General features: G+C 52.0%; 4 protein-coding genes across 4 annotated transcripts; 2 read left to right on the plus strand and 2 right to left on the minus strand.

Moving 5' to 3' along the window:
- Positions 1-101: 101 nt before the first annotated feature.
- On the minus strand, positions 102-2,859 carry ASPACDRAFT_44665 (uncharacterized protein; the record flags this gene model as incomplete). Its single annotated transcript, XM_020201460.1, has 5 exons — positions 102-1,585; positions 1,709-1,770; positions 2,125-2,425; positions 2,488-2,682; positions 2,727-2,859. The coding sequence occupies 5 exons, from the start codon at positions 2,857-2,859 to the stop codon at positions 102-104; spliced, it is 2,175 nt and encodes a 724-aa protein (XP_020055375.1).
- Positions 2,860-4,692: 1,833 nt separating this feature from the next.
- Positions 4,693-7,086, plus strand: ASPACDRAFT_61701 (uncharacterized protein; the record flags this gene model as incomplete). Its single annotated transcript, XM_020203691.1, has 5 exons — positions 4,693-4,778; positions 4,834-5,307; positions 5,370-5,932; positions 5,966-6,284; positions 6,339-7,086. The coding sequence occupies 5 exons, from the start codon at positions 4,693-4,695 to the stop codon at positions 7,084-7,086; spliced, it is 2,190 nt and encodes a 729-aa protein (XP_020055376.1).
- An 856-nt stretch (positions 7,087-7,942) lies between these two features.
- Positions 7,943-11,995, minus strand: ASPACDRAFT_79712 (uncharacterized protein). The gene is made up of 6 exons (XM_020205479.1): positions 11,454-11,995; positions 10,439-11,380; positions 10,239-10,344; positions 9,891-10,163; positions 9,370-9,818; positions 7,943-9,289 (listed from the first exon to the last, which is right to left on the minus strand). Exons 1-6 carry the CDS (start codon positions 11,941-11,943, stop codon positions 8,049-8,051), a joined length of 3,501 nt encoding a protein of 1,166 aa, XP_020055377.1. The 5' UTR covers positions 11,944-11,995; the 3' UTR covers positions 7,943-8,048.
- Positions 11,996-12,318: 323 nt separating this feature from the next.
- ASPACDRAFT_53171 (DEAD/DEAH box helicase) lies at positions 12,319-16,135 on the plus strand (the record flags this gene model as incomplete). The annotated part of the gene is made up of 12 exons (XM_020202706.1): positions 12,319-12,510; positions 12,656-13,284; positions 13,387-13,497; positions 13,552-13,624; positions 13,676-13,796; positions 13,863-13,893; positions 13,968-14,146; positions 14,237-15,092; positions 15,181-15,366; positions 15,459-15,609; positions 15,758-15,856; positions 16,109-16,135. The coding sequence occupies 12 exons, from the start codon at positions 12,319-12,321 to the stop codon at positions 16,133-16,135; spliced, it is 2,655 nt and encodes an 884-aa protein (XP_020055378.1).
- Between the last annotated feature and the right edge of the window lie 413 nt (positions 16,136-16,548).

The raw sequence follows: 16,548 nt of genomic DNA on the forward strand, positions 1-16,548 counted from the left end.
ATGCTACCACACCAGGCCCGCATCTCCTCATGCTGTGTTGATTATGGGCTCAGGGATGTTGACCCTGTCACATGAGTCTGGTCCGAGGGGCTGCAGCTCGCTCAGAAAAGCATGAACGGGCCGATCTCGCTCTCATTCTCCCGAGCATACCTGATCCATTGCCCCATACCCCAGTAATCCGGTCGAGCCCAGAGGGCCCGTAAGAACTGCAGTACAGTGTGGTTACACCATGCGCCCGTCGCCGCGATCAGTTCCACGAAGGCTCTCTGGATTATGCTTTGTCTGTGCTCATCGCCCCAACATTCGGTACCCACAATGAAAAGGGGGAAGAACAGTACATGCGAGAATACATGCGAAGTGTCTTTCACGAGGCCTTGAAGGTCTTGGAACAGGATGGACAGGTGGAGATTGATGGCCCGCTCTGCGTGTCTGCGGGGCGCCAGGGCCTGTTCAACATAGATCAGAATAGCATAATAATGAGCTTTCACCATAGCATTGAAGTGTATGCGGGTAGCTTCATCATGCCGCGAAGCAGAGGCCGCAGTGACACAGAGCTGCTTATAAGCCTGTTCCACTCTTTTTCGCCAGATGCCCATCTCGTGCTCCCCAAGCCCGTGCCTTTCTCCATGGAGCTCATAGTTGGAACGTTCCACTGCGGTAATCTCACTAATAAGAATTGTAAAGGCCCAGAGACGGTCTTCGGGCCTTGACTGCAAGGGACATTTGGTTCTAGGCTGCTGTCTCGAAAACGACACGAGATTCATGAAGATCTCGAAATCTTCCACCTCTTTGACAACAAATCTCGACAAGGCATCGTTGGACTGCCGGCCCCTGTTCCACGACTGATTCCATTCGATCATCGCACGGCACGCTTGCAGGTGCACATTCCAATTTGTGGACTCTGGTATTAGCATCTCTTCGTAGCAGAGGGCGACTGCCGTGGCAAGGATAATTGTGAGGGCGGAACTCCCACCGCCTCCCTCCACAGTATTCATCCGAGGGCGTTGACTCACTTCGCGGCTGATGGCTTGATTCAGAGCCTGGAGAGTGCCGTTTCTTAGAACAGGATATGCTCTCCGCGCAACAAGTGCCTGTGCGCTGCCAGGGGCGGATGTGACTGACAGATGAGCGGCTGCAAGGCTGAGGAGCGACAGTCGGAGAGAGACGGAGCGACAGGTAAGTGGAAGAATGGCCTTTCTCCACGGGTTATCCACACTATCCAGCCAAGTCAAACGAGGAACCACGATAACGTGAAAGTAGTGGAGCAGTTTGTCGCAGAAGGCCGTCGATGAGTGGTGTTGTACGAGTATATGATCTTCGGTTGGAGATGGGGCTCGCCAGAGAGCATCTTGCGATGACTTCGCATCGGCCTCGGGGCGGATTGCGACCGCCAGCTCATCTGATAACCTCTCCTTTGCTGTCCTGGTGCCTTTAATGAAAGAACTAGGCTTATGGGTAATCGTCTGGGTCCATTTCAGCTGGAAGGCGTCGAAACCGGGACAGGAGAAATTGCGGGAGGTGCATTTGTGACAGTGAGGCAGAGTGCGGTCGCATCGGATGCGCCGCTTGGTGCAAAGGCGACAGTCTGCGGCATTCGTGGTCGGGTCAGGACGCAGTCACCAGTGGCTGGGCTGGAACAATCCAGAAAGCAGAAACACTCACCTTTGGATGCGAGTGAGCGATCAGAGGGAAGAGAAGTGATGCGAACGTTCTTCATTTTGCCAAATCGTGGTCTCTGCAAGGAGAAGAGGAGGAGGAAGAATGCTCAGGCTGACAGAAAGCATCAGCCGGAACGGAGTAGGAGTGGAGGAGGAACAACAATCACAATCTCCCCGGTCGGCGATAAGCAGACGCCGCGGGCCCCCCGCACGTGCCGCCCAAAGGGGAATGGTGCTGAGTGCCTAAGGCATTCAGGCAGGAACCCAGAACCTGCTCATTCTAGGGTGATTATTGGTACAGTACAAAGAATCCTATATTCCCTAAAACCCCTATATCAGACAGAATTTTCACCACTAGTTCATCTTCCTCTTCTTCCTAATAAAGTAGCGTGACGTATCTTTCAAAGGCAAGTCCACAATCGAGTCCTGAAGTAGTAAATGAAGCACAATATACCACCCGACTAACCCGGCCACAAAGCACGACGCTCCTCCGGTCTTCTTCAGCGCAATTGAAGCCGCATGATGTCCGTCCGCCTCGGCAAAGTAGCTGGCAGCCACGGTCAAGAACCCCAGGTCCACCAGGAAGAACACTGCAATATAGGCGAGATTGCTGGGTAGGGAAGCAATGAGGAAGGTAAAAACGAAGACCGTCCAGAGAATCATGAAGAACCCTAGCGCATTGTTGTACTGCACGGTATCGCTGCCATATGCTTGCTCAATCCCGAAAGCCGGAGTCAGAATAGCTCCGTACCCTGCATAGAAGAGTCCTGCACTTTGTTACTATATTTCTAACTTGTAGCAGGGCCGGGTCAGGTCAGTTGGTACTCACCGAATGCACTAAACACGGTGTAGGCAAATCCGTTCCCGATGGAGAGTTCCCACTGGGCCGTTACCACCAGGCCAAAGGCCGCAATAAAGAAGAAGTTCGCAACAAAGACGTTGGTCGTGGTCACTCCACGCCATTCCATCAGACTTAACGACAGCGTGTCAATGTCGTGCCAAATGCGCCCAAGGCGAGAGCCGACTGCAGGATGGTTAGAGCTATAGCTTTTGGATGACGGGCGTGACCTACTCCAGCGCCTAGAGACTTTACTGGTTTGGACGCGTCCAGATGGTGGGAGCCTTGTTGCTCTATGTCCAATGCCGATGGGGTTCCCTTAGCTCCAGTGGTGATGTGGTCGATTGAGTCGGTAACTGACATCGTGACTGATGTCTACAGCAAGGTGGGTGATTTCGATCGTTGTATTGGTATGGCTGGGGCAACGACCATCTGTGGCTACTTCAAGTATATGTAGCCACTCGTACCTGCCTGAAGACTTCAGGCGCGGAGTTACAGTTTAGCACATCATTAGCAACTGCAATGGCGAGAGATGAACAGACAATCTATCCTTGGTAGTGAATCAGGTCGATCTACGCTTGGGGGTCTAAGGATGAGAACGGATTCGCCAATGTGGCCTTCCAGCTCAGTACAAGTATATTGTCTACTTCGCATAGAAGATCTCGGCCGATACCGATCGCCTAATAAAGTCTCAGATGATGTGCTTGGCTGAATTTCAGGGCAAATTAAGCTTATTTGCCCGCCCTTGGTGGCCGTTCCAAGCTTCGCGTCTGCAATACTGCAACACGAAAATAATAAGCCTTCGATTTGCGACCGACGCACCATCTTGGTATCCACCCTAACAAAATAAAAAAAGATCAACTGTGACTGAAAGTGGTTTGCTAGACACCTGTGAGTACTGGGTCCCTACCTCGTGGATTTTAAACTCAGGAGCGATCTTCGCTCTGATTCTTGGGAATTCTGGGGGATGGTACTGTACTCAGCGTAGGCGGGGATTGCGTGCTCGAGAGCTGGCTTACCTCATCCCATGCGATCTTGAGGCCATTGGCACCAAGCGGTCTGCAACTGGTCCAGGTCACCACATTTTATCTTAGTACAAACTTCAAGACCTCTTCCATTGCAATGACATTGTTCAGGGAACCTCCTGTATACGAACGGGACTTGTGACGTAGGGCAGGGCCACAGCCTCGGCTTTGATCACCCGGCCATGTCTTATCAGCCTTCATCGTCCTGTTGCAGCGCAAATGACCTGACTGTCGCCTTACTTTAGACCTCATCCTAGGTTAACAGTCATTGTGAAGAATACAATCAGTAAATCTCTCCGTAGATGTATGCCTAAGTAGCACTACGTTGGATCAATGCGCGGTGTGCCTTGCAATGACCATCCATCAAGATGTGCTTTGGTCCAAGGCTACCCGGCCGGGGATATATATCTTGTTGTCGGAGGAAGCACACACTACCCAACAAATAATGGGAGTCCTATGATAAAGCTCAGAGATGGATGATAATTGAATGATATCCTGAATTCTGGGTAGTCGGATGGTTGGTCAAATTAGCTAAGTTCTCTGCGTGTAAACAAGCCTGGTGAATCGCCTTGGATCACGTGGCCGGATCACTCAGGAACGCAGACAGGTTACGAGCAGATGGTCGAAACAGAGAGACCTGACCAGGTTGAACAGGTACAGAAGTCCGAGGTTTTCTAGGAAACCACTTATGTATCAGCTGAGTGACTGAGCAGATATTTTGGGCAGTCGAGACTCAACCTCGGGCCCACGCACGCACCCACTGAAGTCGGACGGAGCGAGGACAACTGCCAAGAACGCGATAGAAGAACAAACCCAGACAGAGAGGGTCTTGGCATTAACTTAGTTCCAAGCTGTGCCTGGGCGAGCCCATCCTCGAAACGGGTCCCAGGCTCTCAGCTGCAAGTGGAGCAAGAGAGACGGGATTTGAGGACTCCGCCAATCACGGGCTCCTAGGCAAGGCAACGCGGCGATATTCTTAGCATCAACCGACTTGGCGCTAAACAAGTCAGGGCGGGAAAAGTGGCCCACAAGCAAAAGTGGAGGTGAGAGAAAATCGTTCAAATCTCCCCTCGAGCCAGATGGTGTGTCTCCCTGATGGTCTCCAGGTTTTGTCTCTACCCCACAAAATAGGTGGTCGGTCATGTCAGATTTGATGGCCTCATAGGGAATCATGAGCATTGGGCCGCGGTGGGAAGGACAGAAGAGTCCGATTGTCCAAACTGCCGATCTGGTAGACTCCCAACTTTGGAACTGGTCGTCTGTGGCTAGTTCCAAGTTATCCGACTTGGAGTCCATTTCACTTGTTTTCTAGAAAGCGTACGACCAGACAGAGGAGAAATCAAGTCAGCAGATCGACTCGAGTCCAGCGCCCACCTGGTCAAGAATGGATGCAAGGTGCTTTGCTCTGTGCTTACATCGCCACGGCGATAGCATGCGTTAATGTCATATTCATCTTTATCGCGGTCGGAATCGGCTATTCCAAACGATCCACGGCGCACAGCTTCTCGCGACTCCGACTGTATCACGGCCACTGTAATCGAACGAGTCACTGGGCGACCGCCATCCACGTCATCATCAACCTCTTTTCCACTGCCCTCCTGGCAGCCAGCAGCCATGCCATGCAGTGCATAGGAGCCCCCACCCGCGAAGATGTGGACCGGGAACACAAGCAGCGCCGCTGGCTGGATATTGGAGTCGTGAGCTGGCGTAATTTCCGCATCATGAACCCTAAGCGGAAGATCCTGTGGCTATTGCTTCTTCTCAGCTCAACCCCCATCCATATGCTGTGCGTCATGCCCGTGCCCTATCCATAAGCACCCTTTCCTCTACTGACCTGCGCCTATACAGTTACAACTCCGTGGTATACGCCTCCATCGTAACCTACAACTATGCCATGATCCTGATCCCGGACGATCTGTCCCCAACCGAGTCACTGGTACCGGCGAACAATTCGGCCAACTTCTACGCGGCGGTGGGGAGCACTCCTGAGACACTTCTTACAGAGATCTTCAACGGAACTTTCACCAATATGACTAACGAAGAGTGTCTCGACAGCTACGATGTGCAATATAACACGCAACAGTCTACGTTGATTTTTGTGGCCGACCGGCAGTTTTTGCCGAATGAAAGCAGCCTTAGGGCGGTGATGGACGGCTATACCTCCATTTACGACTACACGAACAACGAAGGGACTGACGTTGCGAAGACTGCCATAGCCAACAACACGTGGACAGCGCAGGGGATCAGCTGGAATCTCTACTCTGCTGCCCTCGGCTACGAGAACCCTGATGAGCCCCCCCAAATCCCGATTTCCCACTGCCTGGCCAAGCGCGCAGTCCAACGATGTGAGCTGCTTTTTAGCCCGTCAATCGCTCTTGCAGTGATTGTCAGCAATCTAGTCAAGGTTGTATGTATGTTCTTGGCCGCTCGAACGGATCGTCTAGGGATTTTACTGCGAGTGGGTGACGCTGTCGCCTCATTCCTCCATCAGCCTGATCTCACCACTCAGGGCCGGTGTCTCATGTCGCGGGAAGATATGACCCATGGTCCTGACCCCTGGGAACTAGCATCCAGTGGTGGGAGCATTCTTCGGCGTCGACTGTGGCCCCTGCGGTTGCACAGAACGACAGATATTGCTTTGGGGAATTTCGCCACATCCCCTAGTGAAGGGCTGTTGGAGGGCGGTCATCCCAGGAAGCTGTCCGATCGGAAGTTCTGGTTCCAGGCTGCGAGTTGGAAGCGATGGGTGCTTTGTCTTGTGTTGTCAGTCTCCCCCGACCCGATCGCCAGAGCTGGTCGCTAATGTGGTTTCCTCAGATTCTCCGCCTGTATCGGCGTGCCTAGCTGGATTTATCACGCACTCGTCACTGAAGCCGAATGGTCTTTGGCGGACCAGTGGTATCTGGGCTTTGGTAGTCCGAACTATGAAACAGGGCTATATTTCGGCACTAGTAACATCCTGGCCCTGGTTCTACTGACCAACTCCCCTCAACTAGTGTTTTCCATCCTGTACTTCCTCAGCAAGAACCTGCTATCGTGCATGCTGATCACGGCCGAGTACAACGGCTATGCGACGCAGCGCAAGCCTCTCCGCGTGTCTTGGCCCCGGGGCCATCAGCGATCCTCCTACTACCTCTCGCTGCCGATGCGATACAGCGGACCGTTATTTGTCATGTCGGCGGCCCTGCATTGGCTACTCACCGAAAGCTTCTACTCCGTCGACTGGAATGTGTACAACGTGTTTGGAGAAGTCGATTACGATGCTTCCCCCAACGGATGTGGGTTTTCCCCGATGGCGATTTTCATGACTATCATTCTCCTGGGGTTGGCATTGTGCGCACTGCTGCTGCTGGGGGCGCGCCGCTTCAAGTCTCCTATGCCGTTGGCGGCGCATTGCAGCGCGGCCATTAGTGCGGCCTGTCATCCCCCGCCCGGAGATGAAGCCGCTGCTTTTCAACCGGTCATGTGGGGGGACGTCAGTCACCCCGAGTCCTCGACTCATAGCCATTGTACCTTTACATCACAAGCGGCGGCAAGCCCCTCCATGTCCCGTCTATATAGTTAATGATCTGAATTGTTCCTGTTTCGGAATTCTCTCCTTGGCCCAATCGAACAGTCAAGCTCTAAAACTCATTATCTAGATGAGCGAAATTGGTTCATTCCATTCCCTCAGCCCTTCCTGCCGACCCAACAGTGTCATATCCAGGAGATGATAGGTAGATTCGATCCTTTCGACCCCTCCATCCGACGTCTCGTATGTGTGAAAGACCTCTTTGTCTCTCCTGATGAACACGCTCATCCCGCAACACCCATTGCTCGGCTTCCAGGTGATGACCTCCCCCATCGCTTCCGCTTGCTTCCACACCTGGTGTATCTTGGTCTAGCTGGGAAGCTGGAACAGCGACGAAGGAGGTGTATCTGATGTGCAGGTATCGAAGAGAACGAATCTGGTCTGTACCGAAGGCATGGGGCAATGCGGCTGTAGCTATCGTCCTCAGCCGCCAGCATCATGTGATAAAGGATCAACTCTTGGAGTTGAGCACGGGCAGACAAGGTCACGTGGCTGTGGGAAGTAGCGACAGAGAGACTGATGATATCTTGAATTCTGGTTCCCGTGAATGGTGTCAAGGCATGATGGGCTGTCCGATGCACCATCTCTCACAAACTCGAAACCTGCTCTGCTTCCAAGTCAACTTGAGTTAACTCGGTTCGTCAATCACTTGCCGCGCACTGAGGGACCAATCCAAGGGCGGGTTATTTCATAATCTAAAATATCTGGTTTCGGCATGTAGCACCCGATATTGTCTACTTATATTACGGAGTACAAGCACTGGCTGCCTTCACCACCTGGGACAGAAACAGACTCATTCCGGAACATGATCACTCCCCGCGGATAGTGATCATTCAACGCAGATCAGTTTAACCTGTCGGATGATAGGTGTTTGAAAATAAGAACCTCTACCCTTCTTAATTCACCCTAATCACCTTTCTCATGGATAGGACTAGTTTACTATAGTCTAGAATGGATCAGCTGTCATGGGAAGGAAAATCTTCTTTTCCGACTTGCGCTTCCAGCTCTTGCCATGTGTACCCCACTTTTTGAGCCAGTTCGAGAGCGCCCTTCCCTTCGGAGAGATTGACAACCTTGTCATCGAGGAGAATCGAGGTCTTAGCGCCCCTGAGGATCAGAAACTTCATGAAGAAAGCAGCCGCCACGGAGGTCTTCCTCGAAGCTATATACAACGCAGTCTGGCCGTTGGCAGCACGGTGATCGATCCTCGCTCCCTCCTGCAATAGCTGTTCTCCCAGGGCAACTGAGCAGCTCGATCGGGCAACGCGCACGAGGAGAGTGCCTAAAAACCTTAAAGTGAGATATGGCCCTAAAGCGCCGAGGAGGCGTTTGACCCTGGTTTCCTTTAGCTCGTGGCCCTGGATTTCTGTGAACAAGGACTGCCGGAAGAGGAGCTCCTGCCAATTCCGCCTATACCGTCCTAACTTGGATTCAAGATCTGGGTCCTCGATCATTGTGAGAATCATATGTTCCCATCGCCCGAAAATGCCTTCTGATCTCGTTTTCAACACCGCTCTCATCATGGATGGCCAGTCAGCGACTTCAAGGCCCTCAAACGCCCATGCGCCGAAATCGTCCTGATCGCTGGTGACAGCAGCGATCCGAATCTTGAGTGGTACGGCACCCATTTCTTCGCCTGCAGGGGCCAAGAGCTCGGTCAGGGCAAGCGACCCCTGCTCGGCTGCTATCAGCCTGGCATGCGCAAGGACCTCCGACTTGAGCTTCTTGCCAGCTCGGGAGGAAATTAAATGCCGCACACGGTCGATCTGTCCCTCACTAATTAGAACGAAGAGCAGTGGCTGGGCCTCTTCTACATCAAGAGCGTCGAACGTGGCGTCGATGTCTCCTGCTGGTCCTGAGGCTTGCGTCTCCTGTGCGGAGAAAACATGATACTTTTTCCAGTGTTGATCACGTCTCATAGTAGTGTGAAAGCCGATGGTGGAAAACTCGCAGCTCGGGACGAAGCATTTCCATGGCCGGTCATGATTCCGGACATGTTGATCGCGTTCGTCGGCCGTGGCAAACCCGCGCAGGCTCCCCCTGCAGAAAAGGTACGTGCATCGAAAGAGCTGCGAACCATAATTCCGCTCCATGTCTTGTCGGCAATCGGACATGGCGAGTAGGGCCTCATGCTGTTCCCGCAGTCGTAGCCACATCTGAGACGTAACTAGAGGATCCTCGTTGACCCACGACATGCCTGTCCGGGATCAAGTTTCAGTTAGTCGATATTTGAGCATAAGGGATTTGCAAAGAATCAAAAAGCTTTTTTGGGCTTACCATTCTTCCGATTCCAGTCCCATCGTTTCTCGCAGGAGTGAAACGCTTTTGCTTCCCCTGCAATATTACGCGCTCGCTGATACGCGACATCATCTGTGTTTGCAAGACTAAAAGCACCTTGAACATGACCCCAGATTCGGTTGTTGATATTTTCCTGATTCTCAAGTCGCTGCAATACTTTCTCGAGTCGGCCAACGAGCGGGTCATTTACCTTAACATCAGCGTCATCCCAGTCTGAGGGTAAAGTGCTAGATAGTAAGACTGGCCAGTAAAAGTTTGCATACTCAAAAAGGCGGAACCGACCCCGCCGGATCTGCTCCTGAATCTCTTCCTCCTGTAGCTCAAGATCAACGATCCCCGACATGAGATATGCCAGCAAACAATCGAGAAGACTGCGTCTCGCCACGTCCTGATTTATGAAGAAGGGAACTCTATCACTAAAAATGTATCTGCCACGGATAGTCAGTGATCATATCCTGTCTCACCTAATGAATGCGGGGATCCTCCAGCTCCAGACTTACACCACGGCCGTGAAATGAACAAACTGGAGCTTTTCATCTGCAACCTCAATTATCGGACCGCAGAGTTGAACAAAGTCGACACTCAAGAAGTCTTGTGAACTAGTTTGATCACAGGGTGTTCCTTCGACATCATCAATCTCTACTGATAAAGCCTGTTCCATTTCCCAGGTGGTCAACGGAATGGGCGCAGTACCGAGCCAGCCCAGGATCTTCCTACATTGATCTCGCTTCCGGGGACTCAAGTCGTTGATTCTTTGGAGGATGCGGTGGTAGCTGGGGACGCAGGGGTTTAGAATGTGACAGGCCCCATCTTACTTAGACAACCCGAAGGAATGAGCTATCACTCACGCAGTATTGAGATCTTCGGGCAGGGCTCTGAGCTCCCGGCGAATATCGTCCATCCTGGTAATGCTCTGCAAGTTGTCCAACACGATCCGTGCATACAAAAACATGCCTAGACATGACCACCCCTCAACTTCCAATTAGCGCCATTCTACACCAATATAGGAAGCACCTGGTTGGGATGGCAATCACCAGAGTAAACTGACCTTTTGCCTTGGCCGCCAGCGGCGACAACAGAACGCCAATTTCAGTCTCCGTGGCAGGGAGACATTCCAGGCTATCGATCCAGCTACGAGCGCGGTGGTTGATGTAATGCTGGATGCTACCTGCATTTCGATCATGGACATTGATGGTGATAGCTTTGCCATCGAGTCTCCGGGAAATGTCCCCTTCGGGACGACTGCCGATGAGGATGCGCACTCCGGGACACCCCTTGACGAGGTCCTCCAACCGCTCCAGCAGGACCTGTCGCTCGTATTCCTCTATCTCATCCAATCCATCAATGATGATCCTAGTATGGTCGGCGGTTCGAAGGAAGGCCTTCAAGAGCTCAGTCACCTGCAGTGTGCTCCCCCGCAATTCGCGTTCTTTGGCTTCCAGAAGCACGGCTTGCAGGTCCTGTTCCTCGTCGGCTGCCTGGAAAAGCATCGACTGCAGCACCTTGAGGGCCGTGGAGGTATCGTTTGCCAAGTGACTTATAACCGCGAAAAGACATCGCTGATTGTTGTCGCGAGACTGCCTCACCGCGGCCGAGCACAGATAGGACTTGCCCGCCCCTGGCATGCCCTGCAGCCAGAGCCATGGATTGGCGGGGGTTGTCGTATCATCTGCCCACTCCCTAAACGAGGAATCCTGAAAGAGCCATTTCGCACAGCCTGGGATGGACCGGTTTTGGATCCAGTCTAGGCGTTCGTCGAACGATGCTGGTGCGATCCGCCCCTTCAGATCCGTGTAACGATGCCGATCTTGCAGAGTCTGGATTGTCGCCAACTGCTCAAGCGACTTCAGGCGAGCCTTCTGGGCTTCTGTGACATCGAGAAGCGTGACCTCGTTTCTTAACAACGTCGCATGCAGCTCGATGTTGTGAACTACCAAGTCCAGCTTTTTTTGGTAGCTCGGCCAGATCGCCTCAAACATTTGTTTCCAGCCTGGTATGGAATAAGGGAGTCAGTCTAGCATTCTAAGATCAAAGTGGACCAGGCAGTCGAGTATTTGACTCACGGCGCTTCCGGAAAAAGTCGAGGTTAACTCGGTAGAAATCGAGAAGATCGCCATAAAACAGGGCTAGAGCGGCGCGGATGGCATCACTCCACTCAAATACCCCTATAACAGTGGCAAACTGGGGGAGGGCATAGCCGACCTTGACCATAGTGTCTGCCACTCGGTCAAAGGCACTGGAGAGCTGGCTGGACCACAACAAGAGCAGCTTGATCGGACCCCAGAGAAGCGCCAGCTCGGGCTTCACCTGGAGAAAGGCTTCGATAACTCCGCTATAGGAAGAGAGGCGGTCGAGAAAAGGCCGAATGCGAGCGAGGTTGCGAAGCGCTCCCTTCCCCGCAGCCTCCTCTTGAAGCTTGCTTGTGGCATTGTAGACTTCGCTGATAGAATTCGAGGCGAGAATCTCGCTGTATAAGTCGGGATCTTTCAGACTGTTGCGGAACGATTGCTGTGCTTGATGGAAGACCTCCAAAGCCGGGTCATCTTGCACCATTGTTTCCGTGTCTTGCCCAGGGGCTGATGGATAGATTGGAAGAAATTACAGGGTAAAATCTGAGGGGGGGAAAGGGGCGCAATTTTAAGTGAAGCTAAACTGACAGGGATCGCTTCGCTAGCGCGACACCGTTCATTTTCTAGTATCTCAACTGCGCCACACGCTAAGCTAAGCATGGGGAGAGTGAGCTTTTCCTGAAATAGTTACTCGGGATGCGCGGCCTTGTTTTGGAAAGCCGCTAAGAATGGCTGCGGCTGCGCAGAACCGCCCTATAAAGTCGTTGTCATGACACCAGCTTTGGAATCGATCTTTTGCCCTTCCCCACTCATCTGAAATACATACTATCTGCTTTAGCACGAGACTCAAGGCGGCACAATGATCCACCCTAGAAAGCGAAGCTGTGCACCTCAACCTGGAGATAGAGCAATCAAGAAAGCAAAACGCCAATCGGACGCGGTTACAGCCTCTGTATGCGAGGACATCATTGACCTGACGCTAAATGATACTGATGACGGCAACGGTGCACGGGATTGCGCCGCGAGCGCTTCGATAGCAGAAGCAACAACCGTAACATTGGACCACAGAAGTGACCCTGGTCGCTCAATTCCTTCGAGCCCACTGATAAATTTGACTGATGTTTGTTTTGGAATGGTGAGAGCCGCGTGACTGCTGGGAATATCCTTATAACCGCTGGCTGACAAACCTTCCGAAGCTCACTATGCGAGCGACGGCCTCTGATGACGGACGTCTTCCAGGTACGTGTACGGCGGCAAATTTATCCTTCCAGGGCAATCTGGTTCGAATTCACGTGGAAGGGGTGGAGAGGAACGTGGCTATTCTTGTCTGCAAGCCGCTACCGCTCCTGCTGAGCCGGTTTGCCATCACGCTGCAGGCGACGATCTGTGGTCGAGCACCGAAGTCCAATTTTGAGAAGGTGAAACACCCAAAAGGCAAAGCTGCTACCAGCCTAAGTATCACGACGGGCGTCAGGTTCTACTCACTTCGGATAATTGTCTACGGTTCGATTTCCGAAAAGGAGCGAGTAGGGGAATTCCTAGCCGCGGAGGCCATGTTTTTGCAACATCCCCATCCATCCGAGATCAAGTGCGGCGTGCAATATCTGAACCCCCAGTACCTACTCCCACCGGGTAGTGAGACTATGCCGTCGCCCGATCAGCTCTCGATCTCGACATGCTGTGTGGGCAGTGCAAGGCCAGGACTGGATGTACTGACTGAAGAGGAGAAGAGCGCGATCTATCGGATTTTCAATACTACCAACGCTTCAGGGGATATAAAAGTAGACATCAAGCCTAGTCCCCGGCTTACCACAGCTTTGAAGAGGTCTGAGGTCATTTTTTGGGTTTCTTCTTTTCACTCTTCATTCTAATTCTCTTCCTGGGGCACATTCTAAGCCTTTCTCATCGCTAACATATAACACAATAGGCACCAAGTTGAGGCTCTAGTTATGATGATCGAGAAAGAGGAGGGGATCTTCGAGGGCGCACAGTTTCCCTCCATGTGGGTTCCCTTCACGGGGCCTGACGGCAAGTTCCGGTAAGAAGTCGAAACCCAAGGCAGCTTTCAGAATCAAGGGATTGACTACGAAAGATATCAGAATATCGTCACCAAGCTGTTCGAACTCGAACGTCCAGTTTCTGTCCGCGGTGGGATTTTGGCAGATGTGATTTCTCTCCTAACTCTTTGTGCGCGACATCCTTCTGACTACATGCAGGAAATGGGATTGGGAAAGACACTCTCAAGCCTTGCGCTTATTTGCCACTCGCTGGACCGGCGGGAACAGGCTGCCCCAACTAGTATACCACGAGGAACATTGATCGTTACTCCAAAGTCAAGTATGCTATAGTCAGGGCTCAAGAAATGCCCAAAGTCTCGCAAGAAGTATGGCTGACTCACAACAGCAATATACGGATGGGAATCACAAATCGCGCGGTACGGTGCCTTCCCCTCATTCTTGACCCTCTTGCGTCCGAAGATAGAACAAACCCTGAGATTACTATTCTTAGCCATATCTGCCCGAGGCGAATCAAGTGGTTGACCTACCATGGCAGCGATCGTCACCAATGGCATAGTACGCTAAGCGCATACGACGTTGTATTAATGACCTATGATACTTTGAGAGCCGAGGAAGGAAGAAAAGACTCATTGCTCGAATACCAGTGGGAACGAGTCATTCTTGACGAAGGTATGCAGCCCCGAAGATCCGGCTCCCGTGACCGTGGTTGTTGGGCTTTCCCATTGACCTGTATTACTCGTGGTCTTTTTCAAACTATAGCCCATCGGATTCGAAACCCGTCCTCAAAGACCTTCCATGCAGTCCACTCTTTACACGCCCAATACCGATGGTGTCTCACGGGAACGCCCATCCAAAACCGCCTGGAGGATTACGGTGCGCTGCTAAGCTTTATCAGAGTTCCTCCCTTCGAATCCGCCAATGCCTTCAATAATTTGATCATAGGTCCGGCTTCGAGCAAGCAGACAGACAGCCTCGACCTCTTGAGAAAGGTGGTAAGTGCAACGTGCCTGCGACGAACAAAACTGGACTATGCGGCCACTCTCTGCTTGCCCCAAAAGAGCGAGCGCATCGAGCGAGTGCAGATGGAGCGTGAGGATCGGGAAATTTATGAGTTCTTCAAGCGCTTCTCCTATCTCCGGGCTGCGAAGGCCATGCCGACGAATACAGGGAGGGCCCAGATCCTCGTGCTGATCGGTCTTCTGCGGTTGATTTGCAATCACGGCGCGGCGCTGCTGCCGGAAGCGGCTCTTAAAGTATGGCGTGAACAGGATGACACATCCCTCGCCTGGAAAGCGCTAGAAGCTGAGACGAGACAATGCGCGGTATGTATCCAGTCTGTCCCAGAATCCCGCTCCGAAGGGTCCCAGATGGAGGAACTGGGCTGTGGTCACTGCATCTGCGAGACTTGCGCAGCGGGCGTTAGCCAGACGCTGTGCCCTAAGTGCGAAGCTACCCCAGATCCCAGCCCGTTTACAAAGGCGCCATCGCCGTTACGGACGAGCGTTAGCAACACTCTCGCCATGGACTACAATCCATCCGCTAAGGTCAAGGCCCTACTGCACAACATCACTCAACGTCAGGGCCTAAGCGATAGCACCACCGCTGCCATAAAATTGTAGGAGACGATAGCACCTTCCCCCTCTTTTCCCATTTTCTAGTCTGAGGCGCGGAGCAGGATTGCTAAATGGTATTTCACCCAGCAGTGTCGTCTTCAGCCATTGGACCAAGATGCTCGACCTCATCGCTACTGCCCTACAGAGAAAGGGCCTGTCATTCCGGCGAATTGATGGACGATCCACCCTTATTCAACGTAAAGAAGCGCTAGAAGTGTTTGGCAGCGATCCTGAATGCAACATCATGCTTGCCAGTATTGGAGCGGCGGGTGAAGGGTCTGTTCTTGGATTTATTTCCCCTTCCTTCTCCCTTTGCCAAACCCACCACCCAGTTTGCTCATTGGCCCCGGTCTTTTTTCTTGAAATAGGATTGACCTCACGGTGGCGAACTCAATTCACATCGTGGAGCCCCACTGGAATCCGATGGCCGAAGCGCAAGCCATTGATCGCGTGCACCGCATCGGTCAAAAGCGTGATGTGGAAGTGGTCAGGTACATCGTGCGCGAGTCGATCGAATCGGTGAGAAAAGTGGCCAATCTCCGGCCCCCCTCCCCCGAAACGTCCAAGCTCTCCCTATGTCTACATGTGCCAAGCTTCATTTTCGAGTCATTTCAGCGTGTGAGGAGAGTTTGAGACTGACATTCAAGTCTTCCCTCTTTCGCAACAGTATGTTCAATGGGTTCAGCGGGATAAACTTCGCTTGATCAACGTTGTGCTTTCACCTTCGGACCGATGTACAAAGGATATCACGCAGGAACGGTGGAAAGTGAGTATCCCATACCTCCTTCTGCTTCTGGCTCCCCTGTCGTACTCTGCTACCTTTAGAGCAGAAAGGTTAATGTATCATCTCATGACTAGAGATTACTCGAGTACCTCGAATAGGATACTTATATCCGGTCTGCAAGTAAAATTCTTGTATATCGGAACAATCGAATATTAGACAGCTTTAACTGTCGACATCATTGGTTATTCTGCTTCTTAAAGTAGCTAAATAATTCATTCTTACTGAACGCTGCAGCCATCCTCCATGCATGCCAATGCCTGAGGGGAGGTGTTCCAAGAATTGAATCTTTAGCGGATATGGGTCCTGACGGTTCCTCTTACCTTGCTGCCAGATTGATCTCGAGCTGCAATCAGGGTAAGTGTCCAAGGGATCTATGAATTCAAGCGAATGGAAAATCATCGATGACGAAAGTTTTTCTGAGTCAGAAAAGCGTTTTCGACTACGGTCGACCCCGGTGATTTTGTTAGCATGGTAAAATGCAGATATATGAATCCTTCCGAAATCTGCCTGCTATATCAAAACTAATGCACCATCTGACCACTCCTAAAACTGTTCACGGCCGCCTGCAGCTATATCAAGGAAGCGGTCTGGGTGCTACATACTCACAGCTCAAGTATTCGGATTCCTGCAGCTCTTTACCATACCACTGGTGTCAAATAACAATAGGACATACT

The sequence above is a fragment of the Aspergillus aculeatus genome (genome assembly GCF_001890905.1).
Source record: "Aspergillus aculeatus ATCC 16872 unplaced genomic scaffold ASPACscaffold_10, whole genome shotgun sequence".
NCBI lineage: Eukaryota > Fungi > Ascomycota > Eurotiomycetes > Eurotiales > Aspergillaceae > Aspergillus > Aspergillus aculeatus.

What these genes read in the sequence shown, in the direction of transcription:
- ASPACDRAFT_79712 (XM_020205479.1), bottom strand. Translation starts at nt 11,943, where the DNA reads ATGGTGCAAGATGACCCGGCTTTGGAGGTCTTCCATCAAGCACAGCAA. An exon ending in CGACTTTTTCCGGAAGCGCC is followed by an intron (nt 11,381 to 11,453) that starts GTGAGTCAAATA and finishes ATTCCATACCAG; the next exon opens with GCTGGAAACAAATGTTTGAG. An exon ending in GGACTGGAATCGGAAGAATG is followed by an intron (nt 9,290 to 9,369) that starts GTAAGCCCAAAA and finishes GATCCCGGACAG; the next exon opens with GCATGTCGTGGGTCAACGAG.